The sequence below is a fragment of the Gouania willdenowi genome, chromosome 16, assembly GCF_900634775.1.
Source record: "Gouania willdenowi chromosome 16, fGouWil2.1, whole genome shotgun sequence".
Lineage (NCBI taxonomy): Eukaryota > Metazoa > Chordata > Actinopteri > Blenniiformes > Gobiesocidae > Gouania > Gouania willdenowi.
Genome location: NC_041059.1, coordinates 10,745,936 through 10,770,692, shown reverse-complemented (window position 1 = coordinate 10,770,692; position 24,757 = coordinate 10,745,936). Strand labels below are relative to the sequence as shown.

General features: G+C 40.5%; 1 protein-coding gene across 1 annotated transcript in view; it reads left to right on the top strand.

The window, feature by feature from the left end:
- Nucleotides 1-24,509, top strand: part of cicb (capicua transcriptional repressor b) — a 41,447-nt gene extending 16,938 nt beyond the window's left edge. The window contains 19 exon segments of the mRNA XM_028469841.1: nt 8,329-8,478; nt 8,603-8,777; nt 9,414-9,525; nt 9,616-9,798; nt 10,618-10,750; nt 10,857-11,035; nt 11,405-11,543; nt 12,560-12,657; nt 13,190-14,192; nt 14,285-14,424; nt 14,551-14,711; nt 16,134-16,324; nt 18,169-18,597; nt 19,356-19,666; nt 20,472-20,629; nt 20,725-20,876; nt 21,001-21,135; nt 22,461-22,592; nt 22,677-24,509. Of these exon segments, the coding sequence (XP_028325642.1) occupies nt 8,329-8,478; nt 8,603-8,777; nt 9,414-9,525; nt 9,616-9,798; nt 10,618-10,750; nt 10,857-11,035; nt 11,405-11,543; nt 12,560-12,657; nt 13,190-14,192; nt 14,285-14,424; nt 14,551-14,711; nt 16,134-16,324; nt 18,169-18,597; nt 19,356-19,666; nt 20,472-20,629; nt 20,725-20,876; nt 21,001-21,135; nt 22,461-22,592; nt 22,677-22,951 (4,256 nt within the window). The 3' untranslated portion in view covers nt 22,952-24,509.
- Nucleotides 24,510-24,757: the final 248 nt, after the last annotated feature.

Sequence of the window (24,757 nt, the reverse complement as noted above, 5' to 3'; positions counted from 1 at the left end):
GAAAAAAGGGTACGGATGCGTAGGATCAGTCGGTGTACGGTAGTTTGCTCCATGGAAAGTCCTCTGGCCTCGCTGTTACTGCACTCGTGGCTGTTCATCGTTTCACGAGTGTGACTGAGAAGTGGACAGGGAGGGAATGGTTGTCAATTTGAGTGCACGGTCACTTCTCAGATCTCCATTTTCTGCAGCTGAAGGGACACAGTGAATGAATGGCTTCTGTTCTGTGTGTGTGTGTGTGTGTGCGCGTGTGTGTGGAGAAGACGTGGGTGTTTTCTGTTAAGTTAGTAATGGGATGATGTGTGCATATGGTCACAGAAGAGTGCAAACTAAAAGGGAAAGGTAGGAAAGTTTGTGTGAGCAATCCTGTGAATGTGACCCGAGAGCTTAAGTGTTGTCCTCATGTAGAGAACCACTAATAAGCTACCAAATTTGACAAGTTTACTTGTTATTCAATAAATGCTTCATATTTTTCTAAATGCATGATAAACGTCAAACGTAAGGATTAGAAAACTATGACTTTTCTGTGCATTTGTTTTAGTATAGAACTGGTTGTATAACACAGCTTATTTTAGGAAAGGAAAACAACAAACAACCACAATTATATAAAAACAGGAGGGTATTGTTTATTATAATGTAAAAAATTAAATAAAACTACAACCAAATTTAAACAGGAAAAACATTTGTGTTTCTTTACACGTGACATAACTGCTGTAAATGTTTCTACAGTTTCTGTATATATAACAGCAAAAACAAAAATTATCCATTGCCTTATGATTAGCTTTACAATTTATTAATAGGCTGTCATGGAGCTTTTGAGGATAGGTCAAACTATTGAGAGAAATTTACAATCCCAGGGATGCGTCAGGCAATAAAACTTAAAAGAAAAGACATCTTAATTATTACATAAATGAATAAAATATGCATTACATGTTCATTCTAATTCTGGTGTCAAATCAAAGCTTCAAAGCTGTACGGTTTTATTATGAGTGACTAAAAAATGTAGTAAATAATGTGTCAGTTAACAGAGGGGCCAGATTAAGTTACTATTACGGCCCGGCAAAGTCGTTTTATCACCTCGTCAATCATACACAAGTGTGTGCATGTTCTGCAAAAAAGCAGCAAAAAATGTTCTTATAGGTAATGAGTGTGTGTGTTTGTCTGTATTGTGTGCACCAAAACATTTATATACCAGTGGAGAGGATGCTAAAATATCTGAGATTTCACTCGACTTGTTGACAGATTAAAAATCATTTAATTTAAATTAGAATCATATTTCAAAGCACTTGATTTCACTCACCTTTTACTGAATTTTGTCAATGAGCAAACTAAACCCCTCATTATTAGACCTTTACAGAGCAAATGTTACTCAGTGTGAGCGTCATATTCATGACTTTGGTCAGTTCTGAGGTCTGTGAGCGCATTCTTACAATTTACACACACATGCTCTCCCACCCCTGCATGGCAACGTCGATCAAAATCACAACTGCTGGTTGAGATGCTAAATGAATGCATGATGTACATTTAAGCTCATATCGCTCCGTTATATACAGTTTGTGCAACATTGATTTTAACATGTCACACTTCCTTTAGTACACGTGAATGCACTTTTTCATGCTGATCCCTTGCACTTGGATCCCCTGTCTTTCTGTTGTATTCAACCCTTTGCATTTTTCACTTTCTAAAGATTCATGAAACATTTTTTTTAACCCTTTCCTTCACCGCATTGCAGTGGCTCCGCTTCCCCTCCTTTTGACTTTGCTTGCCTCGTCCTGGTCTACCCGGATACCCGAGAATAACATCCCCGCTCCCTCCCGCTCCTGCTTTACGTAACACTTAAAGCCCTGCATATCCTCCCTAGCCATGGCAACAACCACATCTGGATCACAGTCATCAAGGCTGGCACCAAAGCACAAGTGAAGCCCTTAGGACTAACCACAGAAGTCATGTGCCATAATCCTGTTGGGTATTCTATTGGGAGATTTATTTATTTTGAATGCATTGATCCCGAGGGTTTTGTAGTCCAAAGTGGCTCTAAGTCTGAGGGACCTGTGACCCTGACTGTGTGCATGCAAAGTTGATTTAAAGTCAAATTAAATGATTATTTTATTTAACACAGCTTTTTAAAAGTTTACATCAAACTCTGATTTATGGTTTTTAGCAGAAAATTGGTTCTTCTTTATAATTATCAAACTATTGGAGTGGATGTTGACTTTACATTTCTTCATCCCTCACTCCTCTTCTTCTCTCCTCTCCTCTTCCCTCCATTTACCAGCACCACAGTCATGTTTCTTGCTGCTCCCAGTTTGCTAACTAATTATCAGTGGGCTAGTACTGCCCCCAAATGGTTAAACACCTACATTACAAGATGCTGCTCTCCATTTGTCTTTCAACCACTGGCATCAAATTGGTTAAACCGTGCACCGCAGTTGCCAAATTCTGCTGTATTCAGAAGTATTTGTGAGAATGCATTTGTTGTTGCTCAGCGTAGGAAGAGTCGACGAAACCTTTGTAAGTCTCTTGATGGACAGAGAGGTGTCGTCTGCACCCAATGAGGGAAACGGATAGTAGGTTTTAACTCTCAAAAAAGCTTAGTGTAAAAAAAAAAAAGTGTCAATCACTTAAATTAAATTGATTGGTTCCAAAGATATCGTGCAGTCAATGTTGATGGTCAGATGGTCTGTGGCACACTGGTTCCCACCACCAATGTGGGTACCCGTGCCCAACATAGCTGTTGCCATGGTAACTGCAAAGTACTGGTGGATCGAGTTATAATTGGACGGATCAAATGTTGGGTTGTGGGAGGGAGCGACAGAGAACACAGGGTGGGAGATGAATTAGGGGATGAGAGAGAGAGAGACGGAGAGAGAGAGAGAGAGAGAGAGAGATGCTCTGACTGCATTGTGCCAGCATAGGTGAGGAGGAGAAAGATGAGGCAGATTTTTTCATGTGATGTCACATAAAGTATGACAGATGTAATAGTGGGTAGATTATTCCTGCACATGCCCATTAAGAGCATTATGTCTCTAAGAGAAGACAGCCAATGAAAGCTGTTGAACACCTACACAGATTTTGTGCTGCTATGAGGGAAGAAAGAAGACAAGGAGCTAACCTCAGGGGGATTTTCTCTCCTGTCTTTCTTCACTCCTCCTTTTATTCTTGGTTGTATAATAAGCCACTTGTGTCGTAATTACATGACTAAGCTCGGAAAGTCTTGATTTTGCACCGTTGTTTTATGGAAAAATAACTTCCCCTTTGTGGCAGTCTCACTTAGAGGTATTTTGTGCATAAATAGTTGCAATGACCAAAATTAACTTAGCTATTTATAGATACAGTCCCAGCCTTGTTAAAGCCTGATATGTTAATACGACGACCCAAAATGTAACAAGACTTGAATTGTTATGAAGAAAAATGTAATAAAACCCGAAAAAGTCATTAATGTAACAAGATGCTGAACCCAAAACGTAAAAATGTCTGCCTAAAATGTCTAAACTTGTTTTTACAAATTGTTTTTAGTTTGTAAGGTTTTAAAGTTTTGGGCTCAGCATCTTGTTACATTATTGACTGGTTATTACATTTCAGGTTTTATTACATTTCAGGTCATTATTACATATTGGGCTCTAAGCCTTTTTATGAATTGTGCATGTATGATCAAATTCATTCATGAAAAATAAACTTGACTTTGCAGAATAAATTGTCAGGTGTAATTCATCATTACTAGATGTCAAAGAGTCAGTAATCCCTCCTCACCACTACATTGTTCCCTCTCCCTCTTTTTTTCTCCTTTTCAACTCAAACATGCTTTTTTTGCTGTAGTGTAAATTGTCCACAGTTGATTAAAACCTAATCTCTGGGTCTTTGCCCCTAATGCCTAGTCCCTTTAAACCTTTCCTAAGAGGACACACACAGTCACTCCACAGTTTTGCATGATGCACTATGCATGACTCATGCCAGCAGCTTAAGAAAACACAGCTGGAGAGTGCAACACTGCAAAGACAGAACTATTAGTGCTCCAAAGGTTTACCGTTTCAAGCCTTATTTTTATCCCTTTGATCAAACCAAGGGGTTTAGGGGGGTTTGTTTTCACTAGGAGGACAGCAGTTGTTCTCAAAACCCAAAGCTTGTAATGTTCAAACTGGCTGGCATTAATAAAAATGCGCCTAATTCTAGCATTGCATTGATTTTTGAAGCAGATGAGCAAAGCTGAGCATGACTTTTTGACTCTATTGAGAGAAACTGCACCACTGTATTTTCTAAGGTACCCATACACATTATTGACGTCCCATTGTCTCCCCCACACCCTTCCTCTGTTTAGGTGAAGCTCTGTTTTCACGAGTTGTTTTCTCTCCAGCACACCCCCCCCCCCCCCCCTCTCTCTTTCTCTCACACACCCCTCCCTACCTCTTTGCTGAAAATGACTCCTGGTCTATTTTTACTCCTCTCAGCTCTTAGTCTCTTTCACCCATTTTACCTCTTTCTGTCCTGTTTTTAATTCGCCTTTTATTTTTACTTGTCATTCTGTGTTTCTTCTTGCATCTTAACATTAAAATATATTTCAAATGTCTGAGGGTGTTCATGTGTTTTACATGTACAAATACTAATTTTGTTATGTGTTGCAGATCTAAAAAGTAATATATTTGCTGGTGGAAATTGGTTCTCTAAAATCAGAGCTTTGGTCCAGATGGAATACATAAATACAGTTATGCTTGGTCCAGTTGCCTTACGTCATGGTTGTTTTTTAATATCATGCTTTTAGCAGAACTCAACACCTTATTAGGTTTTTGTTGTGCTGGAGAAGTGATTTTGTATGCTGGAGTAGAGATGTAGGATAGAGGTTAGAAGAAGAGTAAAACAAAATCCAAATAGCATTATTTTGTAAACATAATCCTAATATTTTGAGCTAATATAGGTTTAGGTTATGAGACATACAAATATCGGAAAGAACAGTTGTCTTACCTATTTTTCGGAGATGAAATTTAGTTTTTCTGCTTAGTTTCCACAAGATACTGTCTACTACTTCATACAAAAACAATAAGATATAGGCTTTTTAATGCGTTTGTACAAGATTCAAGAAATTAGTTAAAACTGTGGTATGAATTTATGCTTACATAAAAAGACAAAATTATAAACACTCAACTAGCACAATAAATCTGCCTGATGACCATGGATGGGTGTAAGTTTTGTTTGCGTCTTCAGCATTAGCATTTATCTCCTTTCCAATTTTGTGCAGGTACACAGAAGATTGTGGTGACGCTTTTACTTTAAAGGTATTAAATCATCGAGGGGCTGAGGGGTTTTAAGGAGGAGGATCTGTTCAGCTTGTGTTAAGCCATTTGTTAGCCTACAGCTCAGTGTCAGCGATGGATTCGCCTTTTTAACTGTCAGTCAAGTTTTACTACGACTTCCCCTCCAATGACACAGGTTGGAGGTGGGGTTACAGTAGAAGCAGACACAAAAAAACGTTTTGAGGTTGTGTTTGGGTTCTGGATTTTGAATATTTGTATTTTGTATGGTATTAAATGTTTATTTAAGCCTTTTTTTTTTGCTTTTATATTTACAAAAGATGAAGTAAATAGAAGTAAAAGTTAGACAAAATGCTAAAGCTTGGTTAAATTTGCGTATGACTGGCATTCCACTGCACATTCCCGCCAATTAGAGCTCGCGGTGGGTGCTGCATTGACCAATTGGCATGAAGAGTTGCAGAGGGGGCGGGACAATGCTGGGCGAGGTTGACAGTAGGAGAAGGGGGGGCGAACTGAGGGGGGCAGCCTAGTTTACAACAGGAGGGAGAGGGAGGGACGGAGAAAGAAAGGGCCACGGCAAACATCGACTCTCTGCTGGACACTAAATAGCGGCTGAAATACGAATGAGAAACTGCTGAAGAAACGTAACGGTAACTTTAACGGAGCCGAACGGAGGCCGTTTATCAAGAGGACTGGACGCTGTGCGCGCGCTATCGTTCGCGCGGAGAGAGAGGCTAGCTAACCTGCTGCGGACCGACTGTAGCTACCCGGAGTCCCTGACCCGGGCATCTGCAACCAGGACCCCGAGTTCACCCCAGAAACCTTACTCGGGTCGGAAAGAGGCAACGCGGGGAGGGTGGAGGAGGAGAGGGGGGGTGTTTATTACAGTTTCCGCGGTCCATTCTCCTCCTGTGCCTGCTGCTGACCGGAGCCCGGAGAGGCTGCTCACCGTGATCACTGTTACCACCGAGCTTTGGTCACTCTCCTGCTAGCTAGAGATCAGGTTTGTGGTCGAGTTGCCTTTAGCCGGGGCAGGGCAGAGATCTGACGGAGGTGGCTCTGGTTTGTAACTGTTACTGGCTTTAGTGGACCATAGTGATGATGGATGAATGCACCAGAAACACAGTCAGCTGGAGATAGAACCCAGGTCGATGTGAAGGTTCTAACAGGTGCACACTGGAAGTCGTAGATCAGGCTTCAGATCTGTGTTGGTACACACCTGTGAGGGCAGCTTAGTGCTGAAACCATGAGAATAGGTGCGTTTCTTTCTGCCGTGGCTCTGCGGCGGGTGCACGACCAGGGGTGTTCCCGGGGGACAGGTCCAATGTGGAGCGGTGCACTGGGGGCTCTGCTCATTACGGGACACCGCCGCTAAAATAGCGCCTCATGTGTCTTCCCACATCATAGCTGGGGGGTCACTTGGACTAGCTTAATCCCGATCACCCCAGTCTGGTTTGTTGCTAGTTCTCTCTTCCGCTTTTTACGGATGTGTTTTCTCTCTCTCTCTCTAGCACAGTCCTCCATCTGCTCCAGTTTTGGTGTTTTTATGAGGTAACACCACCTATACTGTTTGCCTTCCAGGAGCTGTGTATTGTAGCGCGGAACTCATCTTATCATGGGCCACAAGGACTGCGTAGTTACCGGACTGATGCTGTAACCAAAGCCGTGGATGAACTCGAGGCCTCGTTAACCCCTTCGTGTCCAAGCTGATGTAATGTAAACAAACTGGGAGGAGAGGGCATCGGGGGTTATTAGACCAAAGGAAAGCAGAGCAAACCCTCACTTTTATCCACCCCTTTCACAGGCTGCTTATACAACTTAATCTTAGGTTTTATATAACTGCAGATATTATTGTCCATTTTTTTAAACGACGGATTGGTGATTCCACTGCTGCATTATTCTGTGAATACTATAGACTGTATTCACTTTTTTTTGTATCAGAGAGAAAGCCTGCGCAAAGCATCCCTGAAGGGAATGATGTCTGTTAACTGTGGAGAAAAAACGGATACCCACACCTCCAAACAAGTGTCCTGATCCACTTCCCAGCAATATCCTTCTCAAGATGTTGGATTAAAGATGTTTTCTTTCATGGATGTCTGTCTAAGTGCTGTAGATGTGAGAGTTTGAGAGAGATAGGGGGGGAAAAACATTGTTTTCTCAAAGAAACATCAAGAGTCCACTATTTCCAACAATGTTTTCATCAGAGAATCATTCCTATCTACGCCAAGGATTAAGCATGTTTGGTTAGTTCTTGCATTTATTTCTCTTTTATGTTTGTTTTTACATTAATGTTCATTGACATGCTTTATAATTTAATAACTATTTAACATTTCTATGTTAGGTTGAAGGTTTGTCCTCATATGTGCTATTGCTTTTTATAATCAGAACCTAATAAATGCTTTTACATGGTGTACTTTTGATTCATTTGTGATGGCTGAGAGTGTAACAGCTTCTGCTCTCCTACATGCAGCCTGTTATAGAGAACAGAGTCCCTTTGTACATCTGCTGTTATTGAAGGGATTTAGCCAGTTAAATGGATTGCGGTTTGTTCCAGTGGCTTCTCAGATATTTCCAGCTATTTTAAAAAATCCAATACTTTATTTTACCATCTTAAAATTGACCACTGTTTCAGATGTCTCTAAACCTCTAGTTAGTTGTTTAAAAAGAATTGAGCTTATGCAACTGCTGGGATCTCAGGCATTTGTGATTTTTGCTATCTTGAAGCAAATTTTTCCTTTTATCCAATCATTTTCTTTAAATCCCAAGCATGTTGCTTTAACTAATATTATCAGTATTTGAATAATGACTAAATGATCTATAGTTTGTGTTCACAAGCACCCATTGTTGCCTCACAGCAAAGAATATTGTCATTTTTTGTATTGTTAGTGTGCATGTTAGTTTACTAGGTGATTTTGGTTTTTCATGTCTCATGATGGTCTGGTGACCTGATCAGGATGTACCCAGTTTGTGAACTGGGGCAGGCTTCAGTTCCCAGTGGTCCTCAACAGGACAAATGTTGATGGAAAAGAGACAAATTGTTAAACATATGTTTGTTAATGATAAGTTTCCTTTTTGTCTTTTATCGCAGTCTGGACAAATGTTGAGCCCCGATCAGTTCCAGTCTTCCCCTGGCATTCATTGGTCCCTTTTTTAGCACCCACCCAATCAGATGCTCCTTCTCAACTAGAAGAAGGTCAACACCCAGTCAACCACCCACAAGCAACCAGTCTCAAGTCAGGTGTGAATACACAATGTGGACTAACTGATCTGTTTTTATCTGATCCTCTTATTCTGTCAGGTATTCATCAAGTGCTTTGTCCCAGTTCTAGTTTAAGTTTATCCACTTTTTTGTTTTGCCTCAGAATGTCACGGGATAGCATCACTGTCACAGGAACCCATCGAGGCACCGACCACTGTAGAAAGAGGGCCCCCCATCCGTCCACCCCCCCTCAGCGGATAGCCAACTTTGGAAAAGGAGAAAGGAGAGGCCGACCGGGAGAGGCCAGACAGTGAAACCGAGAGTGACGTGGATGATCCGTACGAGCAGTTTGCATTCTCATCCTCTCTGTGTGAAGTGCTTTAACTATAGCAACTAAAGAGATACTTCATATATACCAACATGCATTATTATCACACTTCTCTTAGTAATATACAACATTCTCCTTTTGAAACTAGGGCTGCACAATTAATCAAATTTTAATCGTGATCACGATTTTGGTTGCCACGATTAAATTGACTTTACATTTAAAATACAGGCTCTGCACTCTGTAATCATTTATTTATTCAGTTAGCCTTTGGTATATTTTACATTTTTGGGTTGATTAATTTATTTATTTTATCAGTATAATTTTTATTTTAAGCTTCATTTTGCACTGTAAACTGTACACACATTGTTTAAAAGTAGTTAAGTAAAAACAGATTTTTTTTTTCCCCTAACATGATAAATAATTGTGATTATTCTTTTTTCCCTGTACTAAGTTAGGCACAGGAATGAAACACCAGAACAAAGCAAATAGAAACAAAAGTATTCTATCTCTGGTCTCCATCACCATCTGTTGAGCCGATTTTAGGCTGTCAGCCACTAAACGTTCATCATCTTTAAAAAAACATGAAAGAGAAAATGAATTGAGGGTAAGTTGTCATCAAATGTTTGATCAGACCAATGTTTTCCAGCTTTCTTCCAGGAGTCATACCCGAGCAGCCCCTTTCTACATCCCCAGTGAAGAGACGCACCCAGTCCCTCAGTGCACTGCCCAAAGACGGAGACAAGAGCGGCGCTGGAAAGGTTCATCCTCTGATTTCCTTGCATCAGAATGTTTAGTGTTATTAATGCTCTGTATATTAATTTCCTGTCATATTTTTCCTTGTTTTTTAGCGGGAGAAGGACCACATCCGGCGGCCAATGAATGCATTTATGATTTTTAGTAAGCGCCATCGAGCTCTGGTGCATCAACGGCACCCAAACCAGGACAACAGGACAGTGAGCAAGATTCTTGGCGAGTGGTGGTACGCCCTGGGGCCCAAAGAGAAGCAGAAGTACCACGACTTAGCTTTCCAGGTAGATGTATTCTCAGGCTGTTGAAATCCTGTATATTTAAACAGAACTTATATCAGTGTTTTTCAACCTTGGGGTTGCCTGAAATGTCTGGTAAATGATTAAAGAAAATGACTGATTGTACTGCACTTATTCTATAATCAGAGGTGTAAAGAGTACTCATATATCCTACTCAATTAGAAGTACGGCTCGTGCAAGTACAAGTAAGTCATACATGCAATACTCAAGTACAAGTGAAAAGTAGCTCAATTAAATAGTACTCAAAGTAAAAGTTACTAGTTACTTTCACCCTCCACTTTCATTTTTGGTAACTAATCTTGCAACGGTTCCCTTGCATACAGTAAACATCTCATGTATAAACTTAAAAAGGAAGAGACTAAATTTTGCACAATTGAAACTTAATTTATTTTCCACAAAAGAATCTGTATATAATAAAAGGTTTGTCAAAATGTACAATTCTTTTTAAAATAAAATATCACCAATGAATTCAATTAAAATAAAAAATAAATCCCAGGCGGGCGTGGTGCATTACGTTTAATCTGATTGGTCGGCTATGATGTGATGCATTTGATTGTTGTCTGGTCATTTCATATTTTGTAGTTTCACAATGTCCATTGATTGTTTAAAAAATAATAATAATAATTTACATGTAATTAATTACTTTACTTATTTTAAAACATACTTAAGTACAAGTAAACTTAATGATTTAAAAATACACTCAAAAAAGTACAAGTACCCATAAAACAACTCAATTACAGTAACATGAGTACTTGTAATCCATTATTTTCACCTCTGACTATAATGATGTTTTTGTATTTTTAGGTGAAAGAAGCCCACTTTAAAGCCCACCCAGATTGGAAGTGGTGCAACAAAGATAGAAAAAAATCCAGCTCAGAAGGTCGTGGGGTTCCTGGAGGCAAAGACATCCGAGAGAGAAGCATGTCAGAATCCACAGGTACGTCTTTCTTTAATTATCACCCATAAACACCAGTTATAACTCTGTGCTTTTTGTTTTTCTCAGTGCCTTATCAGTCTTGCATACTTTTTTTTTTCTGGGACAGAGCCTCATTCTGTGGAGCTAAAGGGTGTTGGTCCAGGTCTGGTTGGTTTATCAGAGAGGAGTGCAGGAGACGGGCTGGTGGGTCAGCTGACTCGTCCCAGAGCCTTTTCTCAAAGTGCCGTTCATACCCTGGAGCGGAGTAACAGGGGGAACCCACAAGCCCTGGCAGAACTGGCTCAGGTGAAGTAGGAAAGCACTCATGCAGAAATTAATTCAAGACAGTCTTTATAGAAATATATATATATATATATATATATATATATCACTCAATTCGTTGCCAGAGAAAGTTATTTTTAAAAGTGAGACTTAAAGACATTCGTGGGCGTTTCATGCAACAGAGAAGTTTTCTTTAGTTCAATTTGCACAAATGGTGCCACATTAAAAAGTGATTATAACTTTGTTAACATAATCCCTCAGCTAAAACAATCAGATATTCTTTTATATAACCCTCGATACACATATGGAGTGTTATGTAAGAAATTGGCAGGTCAAGTAAGAAAAAAACCCTTTTGATGAATTCTTATTGTGTTTTTGTCTCCGTCTTTTTAGATGTGTGGAGACGGTGGCAGTCAGTTCTCTAGCCATGCTCCTCCATTGTCGCAGACTCAGCGGGGGGTCAGTGAAGACATGACCAGCGATGAAGAGCGCATGGTCATCTGTGAGGAGGAGGGTGACGATGATGTCATCGGTGAGGATTTAGGCCTGCTCTCCTCACTTAGACACATCCACAGTCAGATATTATGTTGCAGCCCGTAATGGATTAAAGTCTCCTTTTTTTTTTCTCTCTAACAGAAAGTGAACTGTAGTTAGGTGAGGCAGGTATATTTACAAAGTGTCACTAAATGATGTCAGATCTCATGTATCTGCTGTTGTTAAATAGAGAGAAGGGAGTCAGAAGAGGGAGGAGTTCAAAGCAAACACTGAGCTCAATAAAACAAATAATGTGGGAAAACAAGAGCATCTCATTACTGTCTACATCCCATCAATGGACGTCTCTTGTTTCTTTTAGGACAATGGTTCTCAAAACAAGTACCCCTTTGTCCGATTACAACATTTTGCTCAGAATACTTAATCATCATGCTATAGAGCATAATGATGAAATTAATGAGTGATAACACACATTCTAAAGAATCTCATTTTGTTAATGAGTGAATGAAACAGCCTCATGAATAGATTTATTTCTACAGTTTTTATCATTTCCAGTCATCTCCCACCTGGTGTGAAACCAAGACTTACTCTTGTTTTTTCAATTCATGTTCTAATCAAGATAATTTCCATCATAATTATTATGATTACCATTTTAACCACAAATAAACATTATAATTTTAATGCTTTCATTTGTTAATTTTTCACTTTCTCATTCAAGTATTCAAGTAGTAGTGCCAAAGCGTAACCCTAGTGGTACATGTACCCCCATTTGAGAAACGCTGTTGTAGGGAATGCTCGACAGTGTATTATATTTTATTCAATTCTGTTTGACAGTGTTTGCAGGAGATGTAAATGTGTGATTTACACACATTTACATTTGTTGGGTGAGCCTTTAACCTGGGCACATTGACAAAATGTTCTTCCCATAATTATGGAATGCTAATAATGGGTTATCACAAAATCAATTTAAAATCTGTGGTTATTCACAAAGGTTATATCAGGTTTAATCAATACTTTGCTTGTTGCTGTACCTAAAACTTTTTTGTATCTCCACAGAGGACCCTTACCCTATCAGTTCCATAGACCTCAAGTGTAAGGAACGAGTCACTGACAGTGACAGTGAGAATGGCTCAGGGGATGAGAGTGACCGCAAGGTATTTAAATTTGGCTTTTTTAAACATGTGTCAAACTCAAGGACCGGGGACCAAATCCGGCCCTTTAAAGCATCAAATTCGGCCCGCTCGAGAAAGTAAAACTGATAGAACATGAAATATTTTGTAAATTATCAGTCGATTCAGCCCCTCCAAATACAAAAATTCAATTAAACTCTTCAATATTTGAAGCACTCAGTTTTCCACTTCTTATATCACATGACGGCAGTCAATTTTAATCAAATTTTTTCCAAAATTTGGCAAATTTTCCTCAAATTATTCCACGAAATGTCCTCAAATTCCCAAATTCAATGTAATTTAAGTGAAGTTCCTGCAGAGACTGTTATACTCACATACTTTATCATTTATAAATCTTTTATACATGTAAGTACAAACCAGGGCACATTAATGTTGAATTTTTCCAACCTAAAATCTGTGGCCCACGTTCTGTATTTGGCCCCCGAAACAAAGATAATTTGACACCCCTGGTTTATTCCATTAAATGCATTCCTAAGTTCCTACTTGTCATTTTCAGAGAGTTTTTGCTCAAGTCATCTGTTCCTCTGCATTGTCCTCTTCTTCACAAAACACTCCACATGGCAGAAGTGCTTCCCTCTCCTCGTACCCAACACACAGGCGTTATGATGAGCGGAGATCAGGCGGGGGCAGCTTTGTAGAGCACAGAAGGAAGGACAGAGGAGAGGGAGATGGTAAAGACTCATTTGGGGGCGAAAGAGGCGTAAATGTGCCAGTTTCCCTTTTTTCCTTCACATCTGGCCAATCACACGGACCTCCCTCGTCATCATCATCATCAGATTCATCAGGTGCCAACCCGCTACTGGGCATTGGTGCTGTGAGAGTGGCCTCTACAGTGGTGACCAATGTGATGCGTCCTGTCATTAGCACGCCGCTACCCATCGCCAGCAAACCCAGAGAGGGAGGCACTTTGTCCAGCCCTCACCTACCAGAGAGGAAGTGTTTGACTCCGCAGCAACCACAGCACCCGCAGTTCGTGGTCGGTCCTGGACCAGGAAGTGCAGCTGCTGTGGGTGGGTACTACTCGTCATCGTCACCTAATCCTATAGGTGCAGGTGTGAGTCCAGCTAGTGTCGTGACCAATTTAGTTTTAGGGGGAGCTTTGCCGGCCCAACCAGCCGTCCAGCTCATCACCCCATCACCACACACACAGCCCCCCCTGCAGCAGGCCCTCCCACCTGCAGCGGCCTCAGCCCTGCACAGCCAAACTAACGGCCCCCTGCTCCAGCCCCTGCTCCAGCCCCATTTCCTTCCAGCCTCGTCCCTGGCTCCCCCTGGTGGTAAAGCCATCACACAAGTCCAGTACATCCTGCCCACCCTACCTGCAAACGCCAACCCAAAGAGTCCACCTCAGCAGCTGAGCCAGCAAACCAGTCTCTTCACCCTGCCCACAGCCCCACAGACGCATGTGTCTCTGGCTAATGGAAAGCAGCAATGTGCCAGTGGGATGACTGGGTACGCCTCCAGCCCAGCTGTGGGCGTGGTTAACCCGGGAACTAGAGGTGAACACTCGTAACATAATAATTTGAAATCAATGAAAATACGTAGTCACTTAATACTGGGTTTTAAATTACCTTTGTCTTTTTTGCAACAGTGCAAACACAGTCTCCGGTGCTCCAGGGTAAAATGCTTGTTCCCATGGCAACAGTGCGTACTGCGCCTGCCCCTGCCCAACAGTTTCCCATCGTGGCTCCACCTCTTCCTGTCCAGAATGGTGCACAGCCAGGAAGCAAGGTCAGCAAGAATTAATAATGTCTCTTAGCTGTAGGCACTTTATCATCATCATCACCCTGTAAACAGGAAAGCATCACACAGCCACTTAGAGCTCACATTCTGTCTGCGTCCTTTCTGCATCTTCAGATCATCCAGATTGCCCCTATGCCTGTGGTGCAACCCCAGCTGCCTCAGGGTGGAGCAGTGCATCCGGCTACTCCTTTCCCTGTAACAGTGGGTACAGCAGCAGTAGTGGCTCCAGGATCTGCACATTCCCAGGCAGTTCTTTTGCCTCAAGCAACGACCAGGTAGAAAACATCTGACCCACAAACTGTTTGTGTGTGGTACAGGGCCTGAAAGTATTCACAACCTTTCACATTTTTTTTAAATGTTTTATTATTTTAGACTTAATTTAAAACTGATTTGAGTTATAAAAAAATGAAATACATACTACTAATAATATCAATAAAAACCCAATATATACAAAATATCCTTAAAAAACATTATCAATAAATTTACACAAACTATTACAGTGCCCATCGGAAGTATGTATTCATATAGTGGGGGCTTAAGTAGAGTTGTCAATTATGGCCAAATGAGTATGTGTTTGAAGGTTGGGTGTACAAAAAGATGTACAAACTCAGTACTTTGCACCCACAAATAAACCCCTTTATAACACTACAAAGTAAAATAGCGTGTGCAATTTCCTGGTTTAATTCTATTGGACATGCGCATGATCAAGTGATAAATAAAGTTTGCACCAATGCAGCGGTTTAGTTAGAATCTGATTTTTTTTTAAAAAAAAAGATAAATTCATACAAATAAAACAATTTAAACTATTTTTTTTTAGCATTTAGCATTTCTGTTAGTGCTATAAATTGTAGGTGTGAGACTTAAGAGCTTTGCCAGTATATCAGTGTGGCTTGGCTGCTCAGACTCTCCCCCCTCTCCGGTCTAATCCTCCGTTTGGTGTAAACCGCTGTGATTTCAAAAACGTTTTGAAATGTAACAACCAAATAATACATAAATAAGGGATGCTCACACTCGGGCTTTGTGGAAGCTGTTAAAAAAGTTTCAGGTCGAACAGACACCTCGTCGGGGAGAAATTTGCTCCACAAACACAGACACATGCACGCACGCACAACTTCCTTGCTTTTATAGAGAGATAGATTAACATTAATTTATGCAATTGCAATGCCTTGATTTTCGTGAGGTTAGTACACAGTCAGATTCATAAATAGCATAATAACTTATTTTGGTGTTCGGCTTTAGTTTCCTCATTTTCAGTTTCGGCCAATAATTTTGCTTTCGGTACCTCCCTAGTGGTTGGTTCTCTTTTTTAAGAGGAGTGAGATGTTTAAGGCACTGTGAAGAAAAAGTATAAAACGGCAGTTTTTTAACAGCATGTGTACAGCTGAAGCTCTCGCTCTATTCTGGATGTGTTAGTCATGCTGCTGGTGGCCCAAGTTGCCTTCACCTGCCACCCCCGCACTGCCTCTTAGGCGCATGTAAACACAGATCCTGCAACAGTCATCAAGTGCAAATTGTTGTGAAGTATGATCACCATCTGACCCTCCATACAGCACTTCTCCTTTAGTCTTTCTGTTTTTTTCTAACCGCATCTTTCCTCAGGACTCTCAAACTGTCTCGGGGTTGTATTGAACGCCATGTATTTGCCTCCTTTTTTTGTATTTTTTTCCCTGATTGTTTCCTTGCCTGTTATATTCTAGGATCACATATGTCCAGTCTACTCCGGGGGTCCAGTCCACACTGCCTCTGGTCTCTACGACAACTGGTTCCTCCCCATCACAGCAAGCTCTTCCAGTTGCTGGATCAGCTTACGTTCCGTCACCTCTTGCAACACTGGGATTCACAGCCATCGCACCACCTGGGCAGACTCTCGTTCAGCCATTGATCGCAGGTTTGTGTTGAAAACGTTAGCATAGCCTGTTGAAAATATTTTAAATATAATATAAAACACATTTATTATATTTTAATGAACACAGTTAATGTTAATTCTAAATGCTAATTCTACGACATCATATTTTTACATCACTTGTTAAATCCTGAGCTGTTGTTGTTAATTGTAGTCCATTTTACAAAAGATGAATTCGTCATGTTATTTACAGGCAAATGTCACTGGGATAATCTGTTAGCCTAAAGGTTTTAGGCGTGGTCATTTAAAGTGGATAGAGGATCTTTGGCTAGTTTCCTGTCATAACAATAGTGAAGCCTCACAGGTTTGGAATGGTATCTTAAAAAGATCCTTCACTGTTTTTGTACCGAAAAGGACTTCTATCCTCAGGGTTTGTGTGTCTTCAATAGTCTGTGATTTACTTGCTAACTTCAGCTAGGGCTGGGCAATTTTTCTTAAAAAAAAAATCACTGATTTTTTGAAAGAAAAATTTGAGTTTTGATTCGATTTTTTTTTTTTTTCGATGCACTTAGAAATGACTGCAGACATCAGATATATTGTCAAAAGTGCAACTTTATTGCTGTGATGGACTTCAAGAGTTGAAATGCATAGAACAATCCCAAAATAAAAAAGTAAATGAGGCTCTGTCATTCAACAATTTCAAGCTTTAACCCAGGTTTAAGCAAAAGTGCAACAGCAACTTCACAGTATCTTTTTATCTACAAATTCAATAAATCGATTTTAAGCTAGGGTTGGGCACTGTTTAAGGGAGAGTAAGGGTCCCTTAGGAGAGCTCTTCTTCTCTGCTTCATTGTCGACTACCAAACCACAGAGTTGATACTGGTGCTCCCTGTGGTCATTTTAACTCTTGAGGACAATCACAGCAATAAAATTGCACTTTTGACAATATATCTGATGTCTGCAGTCATTTTTAAGTGAATAGAAAAAAAATCGAAACTCTAATTTTTCTTTCAATAATCTGAGGGTTTTTTTTAGGCTAAATTTCCCAGCCCTACAACAAATACACAAACAGTTAAAATAAAATGCTTAACATACAGCAACACATCTTTAAACACTTTTTTAAGAAAATCCAATAATTGTTTCCATGCACATTCAAATTTCTCTGCTTTTACCTCTGACATTGTAAGGAACACAATACAGGAAGTATTCTCTTTCACCCATACACTTACGCAGTCTGAAGTTAAGTATAGTCAATTGTTTTAAATTGACGTTAAAGTTTTCTGGATATTTACCGGTACCTAAAACACACACTTTGGTTTCAAGAGAAACTTTCAACTTCACAATTCCAGAAATATTGTTAACGATTGCTTTTCCACAATCCTTGTACTTTTGGACACTCCCAAACACAGTGTATCAAAGGCCCTTTATCGTGGAGACACTTACCAGTGTAATATACGTTCTTATTAACCACTTATGTTGTACAGTGAAATTTGTGAATGTATAAAAATAATAAAAAAGTATAATAATCTATAAGCACACAAGAAAACATCTTATTCAGAATTATTACTCTGTTATTTAGCCTACTGGCATTTTCAGCAATAAACAATGTATTTTATTTTGGAAAAATAAATCTTTTGCTTTTTTGATGAGATAATATTTATCTCACCGCTACACTGTAGTCTTACAGATGCCAGTGTCTAATTTGTGGCAATGCATGGAGGCTCCTGACTCCTGCTGTGTTTACTTTTTAGTTACTAATGTTGCCATACTGTTTTAATTTAAAAAAAAAATGTCACATACCCTCCTGGAGGGTACCTGTACTGCACTTTGGGAATGTGATCTTAATCATTGACAAAGTGTACATATGATTTTCCGTCTCATCCGTTCAGGACAGACACCGCTCCTCGCCACAGCACAGTCGTCTCCTCAGCCCTCCACGTCTGTCCCTTCTTCAGCTTCCGGAGGACAGATAGTCACGGCCATCTACCCACCTTCAACTACAGTCGCCATGGGAACGGGCGTGGTCTCCATGGCAGCCGTGCCCTCCAGTGTAGTGTACTCCGTTTCCAGCCCCTCGAGCACTTCCCCCCACATACTGCCCAAACAGATGACGGCGGCGTCCGCTGCAGTCACGCTCCCGTTTCCACTGCCTCATCCAAACCGAGCGGTGGATCGACAGGCGGAAACGTTGACACTGTTGGACAGACAACAGGAGAGGCAGATACACACACAAACCACCATCAGCTCAGCAGCACCTCCCAGTGGGTCAGTGGTGTCACTGAGACCCTGCAGTCCTGCTCTTCAGATCCACACACCCGGTAGGAGTCCCTGCAGCAGGGTTGGGATCAATTATAATTGTAATCACCTAATTAATTCATCATTATAATTGTAATTGGTGAGTTCTGATAATTGACTTTATTATTTTAATTGCAAAGAAAATTCTATAAAAATTGTCATTTACAAAATGTAATTAAATGCACAACTGTTACAACCATGTTACAGTTCTGTGCCTTACGCATATGTAGTTAACAATGATTAAAATATGTCATATCATGTTTACCCGTCAGTTCTCTTTAGGATCATTTTACCATTTTTAAATAAATTGAAATCGAGGGGTATACTGACAGAAAAAGGCCCAGACGCCCACACCAAAAAGATTATTACCAATATTTTCATGGATAAGGAAGCCTAACAAGGTAACCAAGAGATGAGAAATAAATGGTGTCATATTTTTTAGTGAATTTCACAGCTGATTTAAGACATGGGTCAAAACTGACCCGTTATTATAAGAGATGGTAACAGAAAGCTAATGCAAGAGGAAGGTAAAGTTTTAAATAAATTTAACTTTAGTAATTGAAAACATAATTGTAATTGATTTTCAAGGGAAGAAAAATAATTGTAATTTTTATTATAATTGAGAAAAAAATGCCGGCCATTGTAATTGAGTTGTAGTTGAACATTGATAATGAAGGCGTAATTGAAAAATGTAATCAACCCTAACCCTGCCCTGCAGTGATGCTGATTTCTAATGTCTCAATTTGAAAGCAAACCGTTAAATTCATTTTTATGTTTCTAGGTAGTGCTACCAAACTAGCCCCGCCCCCGGTCAAAATGCCTCAGAAGGTGAAGGCAACAGTGGCGACCATTCCTGTGGGCAGCTACGATGGAGGAGGGCGTGGCAAAGAGAGGGAGCGTGAAAAGGAGAAGGAGCGAGGTTCTCCAGCCAATAGTCATTTCTCCTTCGATCCAGAGCCTCCGTCAGCTCAGTCAGAGCCTCCATCAGCGCAGCACACAGAGGAACCCCCAAAATCTGAGAGAACCATGGAGGGCACCAACGTCACAGACGCTTCAGACACAAGAAACAAGGACAGCACAGCGACCAAAGAGGTTAGCCATATGCTGTTCAGCTTTTATACACACATTTTTATGTATGTATTTTATCCATACATACTTTTCACGTCTGTATTCATTGCTGTACATCTTGGTTGTAGAATAGTCATAACAAGATTGAGCCATTATAGATACAACAAGACCTCAATACTGCTCTTTTTTTTTTGTCTTTTAACTTTTTTTTTCCAAAACTGGGATCAATAAAACCAAAAGAAAAAAATAAATAATAATAAAAATGACAATAAAGATAGTTCAATAATTTATAGGGAGGCATTCTGATAGTTTTAAGGTGTTGCCCTTCTGCCATAACAGGCAGCCTCAATGTTTTTTTATATCTAATGATGGAGACATTAACAACCTGTAATTTTTGTCCCAATATTTTCCATCGTATCCATAAAGGAGACCCATTTTGTCCACATCCTTGTAAGTTTATCCATTTGTAAATCAAGTGAATAAGTTTTTTTTTTTTTTTTTTTTTACCATTTGTTATATTTAATTCACTGTCAACCCATTCACTTATTGTTGGATGTTCATCATTTGTCCATCTTGTTATGATATTTTTCTTTGCTGCCGTTACCATTATTCTAAAGTATTGTTTATTCAGATTCCCCCATGAGGGAGTCATCTGTTCCCAAGAAAAATGTTTTGAAGTGATTGGGCGACTTTGTGTTAAATATTTCCTCCATCATTTAGTGTAAATGACACCAACATTTCTTCAGAACATGTGGCAATGGTTTGCTTCTGGATCACTTGAACAACTATACACAGATTTTTTTCATCACATGTTGAACTGCCTGTCCAGGTGGGATGGAAGGAGTCCTGCCCCTCCTCTCCCCTCCCCCCTCTGTCCAGCACAGAACCTGCCCTGCCTCCACCTCAGACTGACAAAGAGGGTTTCACACCCAAGAAGGTGAAAGCCCGCCCACCTCCACTGAAGAAGACATTTGACTCTGTAGACAAGTGAGTTGTAATCCTTGTGCATCTCTTTAGGTGACATAGTCATTAGCAGTGTGTATATACTGTGTTCTGTTTATGTCCGTGTGTTGGACGGGCAGGGTGCTGTCTGAGGTGTACTTTGAGGAACGATTTGCCGAGCTGCCCGAGTTTCGTCCAGAGGAAGTCTTGCCTTCACCAACTCTTCAGAGTCTGGCTACGTCACCTCGAGCCATCCTTGGCAGCTACCGCCGCAAGAGGAAGAACTCAACAGGTCTGCATGGCTGGAAATACAAAAAAAAAGATTTTCAGATGATAATGATTAAGAGATGAGGATAGCCGGTGTAGTTCACCTTTCTCGTGCTGCGTTTAAAGTTCTCCTCTGGTTGTGTTTGCAGACCTGGACTCGGCACCAGACGAGCAAGTGTCTCCAAAGAGGAAGAGTCGACGGCGCTCCAGCTGCAGCTCTGAGCCCAACACGCCTAAAAGTGCTGCTAAGTGTGAGGGAGACATCTTCACCTTCGACAGAGCAGGTACACCCCAACACACAGGACACAGGACGGCCACAGGCCGATCTAAAAAAAAAAAAAAAAATCCACGTTAACTGAATCGCGGAAGGAATCAAATGGACAGAATCGGCATGAAATGCGTCACCGTGAGGCAAGGAAACTGCCAAAAAACTACGCAAATCATCACTGACTCCTAAATACAGAGCCGACCAGTGCCTGCTTAACTTTGCTGTGCCTGTGAAACTCCGTCCATTTCTGGTCAAGAGCAGCGGCGCTCTGAGCAGCTTCACATCATTAACAATATTTTGGTGAAGCATTATTTTGTATCAGTCTTCCCCTAAAGACTTAACCTAACACATATTTTCCAAATCACCACTGATGAGTGCTCTTTGTTTCCAAGTGACTGTTAAAAATCCAGACAGTGTCAGTGTTAGCATCACCTTTGCCTTCCCCCTCAGTGTCAAACTCAAACTTGAATACACAAAAAACCTGAGTAATATTGATATTTTATAAGAAATTTAACAAAATTACTTCCAGGGCTGCTTTCTCAGTTTCTTTCTGTACACTGATATTTTTTCTACAATGAATACATAAATCAGACTTAGGCTGTGTTCAAAATGTCATACTAACGTACTACTCATACTAAGTTTGACATCAAAATGAGTATGTAGTGTGTTCACATTAGATAGTATGGATAGAATGAGTATGCAAGAAATAACTGGATCTATACTACAACAGGAAATTTCCCAAGTACGCACCTCCGGAGGGCACACTAGTCATACTCGACCGCCCCATGATGCATTGCAAGTAGAATGTAAAATCATCCTGGGACCGGCTTCAAGCACAAAGTCAAACATTCCCTATTCAAAATAAAAGCATTTCTTTTTGTCTTACATTAGTTTTTTACACTTTTGTTAATAGGGCTTTTGTTTTGAAGATAACCAGAAGTTTTGTCAGTAGCACAATGGTGGGTCTCTGAAAATCTCCAAAATGTCGGCATTGAAATGTGTTTCCATGAGTTTTATGGATGTTGATATTCTACTTGGTCACTTTCTCACGTAAAACGTTTTCAGAACTTTCAAAAGTGGCAAATCAACGAAAATATTTAGCTTCAGTGTGCTTCAGGTTTTTCTTGTTGTAGGTTCAAAATGCATCTTGGGAAAGTATGACGTATACTTCAGTGGGAGTGGTTACCATCCTAATCATACTTATAGTTTATAGTAGATATATACTCATTGAGTATATACTATGGAGAATACCATTTGGAACACAGCCTTGGAACAACTTCAGTGTGTGGCTGAGTTGAATTAGAGTCAGAATTACAGATGCTGTGCATGTTTCTCTCTCAGCCACAGATGGAGAAGACCTGCTGGCAGAGTTAGAGTTTGATAAGGTTCCGTACTCGTCCCTGAGACGGACTCTGGATCAGAGGAGAGCTCTGGTAATGCAGCTGTTCCAGGAGCAGGGCTTCTTTCCATCAGGTAACATCTAACTACATAGAGCAGATCAACATCTGTTTCAGCCTCTAACTATTCATTCCTGTTGTTGTGATTCTGTGCTCTCAGCTCAGGCCACCGCAGCCTTCCAGACCCGATACTCAGACATATTCCCCACCAAGGTGTGTTTGCAGCTGAAGATAAGGGAGGTGCGGCAAAAGATCATGCAGACGGCCACGCCCTCGGATGCCCTGGGACTGGGTGTGTCCGACCCATCCATCCCCGGACCCTCGGGCTCCCAAAGTGCAGAGGGGTCAGGGAGGGACCTGCAGGATGAGGAGCTGGATCAGGGACCTGACGCAAGTCCAGAGGATAATCTGGATTCTCAAGACTCTTCTAGATGAGATCAAAGACTAATCAATATTTGACTTCGACACTCTTACACGCTTTTCCCTATCATGCAACGCACTCTTTACCCTCCTCGCCTCTGAATTCTTGAAGACGTTTGTCAGCAATGCAGGAAGGTTTTTAAATCACAATCCTCACGTATCAACAACAACAACACTCCCACAGCACCACCACATGTACACACACTCTTTCATTCCTACACTTGAATTTGCATTCTTGGGAGAAAGCTACCTTTGATGCCAGTAAAGGACTGCACGCTATGTACAGCTGCACTCGTTAGCCTCCAACAATGGTTTCCATTTCCAACCAACAAACTTTGCTTTTCTCCACTCTGTGTTGAACTCTTCATGTTTTTTTCCTTGTTTTTTAGTAGTTTCAGAGGATTTGAAGCAGTGTCTGCTTAGGAACAAACTTACAACAGTGTGTTTGTGGTTGTGTTTCTGCTTACACTCAAAGAAGAGAAGGAGGAGGAGGGGGGAGGGGGCCGGGCCCTCAACAGCCTGAAATTATTTGATTTTGTGATAGATTTCAAAGCAATGTACTTGGGGGGAAAAAAGCTTGTGTGGACATTTTCAGGGCAGATGTGCAGAGATGGACTCAAACGTTTCACGGACTCGCTGCAGTGCCATCATTCCTAAGATTTGCTGACTGGCTGCGTCCACCCAAGCATTCTTGTGCCTCTCGTTCTTTTACCATGAAGGAAGGAGGATGAATGAGCCGTCAGCTGCAGAGGTCAGACTCATTCAACCTTTTTTTTTTTTTAATGCCAAGCAGTTTTATTCCATTTCTTTCAAGTCATTTGATTTGTATTTAACATTGTTTGTTGTACTATTCCTGTGTATTATTGATAATATCAGTGCTCATATATCGATGAACCCTGGTCCTTGGTTCTGTTTGCGCGGTGGCAGATGTTTCCTTCATTTCTGCCCACTGTTAACTTTTGGTGAACTGTCTTTTTTTTTTTTTTTAGTTTTTTCCTCTTTTATTCTGGAGGCAGGTGAGCTATGCTGTGCAGCTCTTCCCTCGCAGTCTTCCCTCTCACCCAAAGGACAAGTAGTGCATTTTTTTTCCTTCTTTTTAACGATTTTAAAAATGGGAAATTTTTATATTCTTTTAGCTGTAATAAGCTGTTTGTTTTTAGACTGTTCTGTACGCTTTATTTCCTTCCTCCCTTTGTCACTTCACTGCTCTCTCTCTAGTCCTCGTCTACACACAGGCGGACAAAACCCCAGAGGGAAGTGTTGGTAACAAAACGTGTGTCTTGGTGCGAGACTTGGTTGTGTTGTAAATAATTACTGTAGAGTCAAAAGACTCAATATTATATTAATGAGGAAATTTTGTCATTGAAACTACATTGACCTTAAAGGCACCGATACATAAGGCAACACATGAAATGGTAAACAAAACAAATAAATATGGCTATTAATGTTTTTGTGTTTTACTCTTTGAGAAGAATTTATTAAAAAAAAAAAATTAATAACTTAAGGTTGTATCTGTATCTTTCAGTATGCAAATAAAAGTAGTGTGTGTGAAACATAATGGCATCAAAAGGAAGAGACTTTACGTGGCATTGAATTTCAGTATTTGTGGGATCTGCTGGATGAAGAGGACGAATTAAAAAAAGGTCCAATGTCTCAAAGCCAGACCCCTCAGCACACCTTTAGAGGTTTAATGGACTCAAGGCCTCGTCATATCTAAACTTTTGAAAAATAATCCAGATGACATTTGGCAAATGGTTCTGCTTTGATTATTTAACTCATTTTTGTTCATCGGCCAAACACAGACCAGTGTGAGCTGAAGAT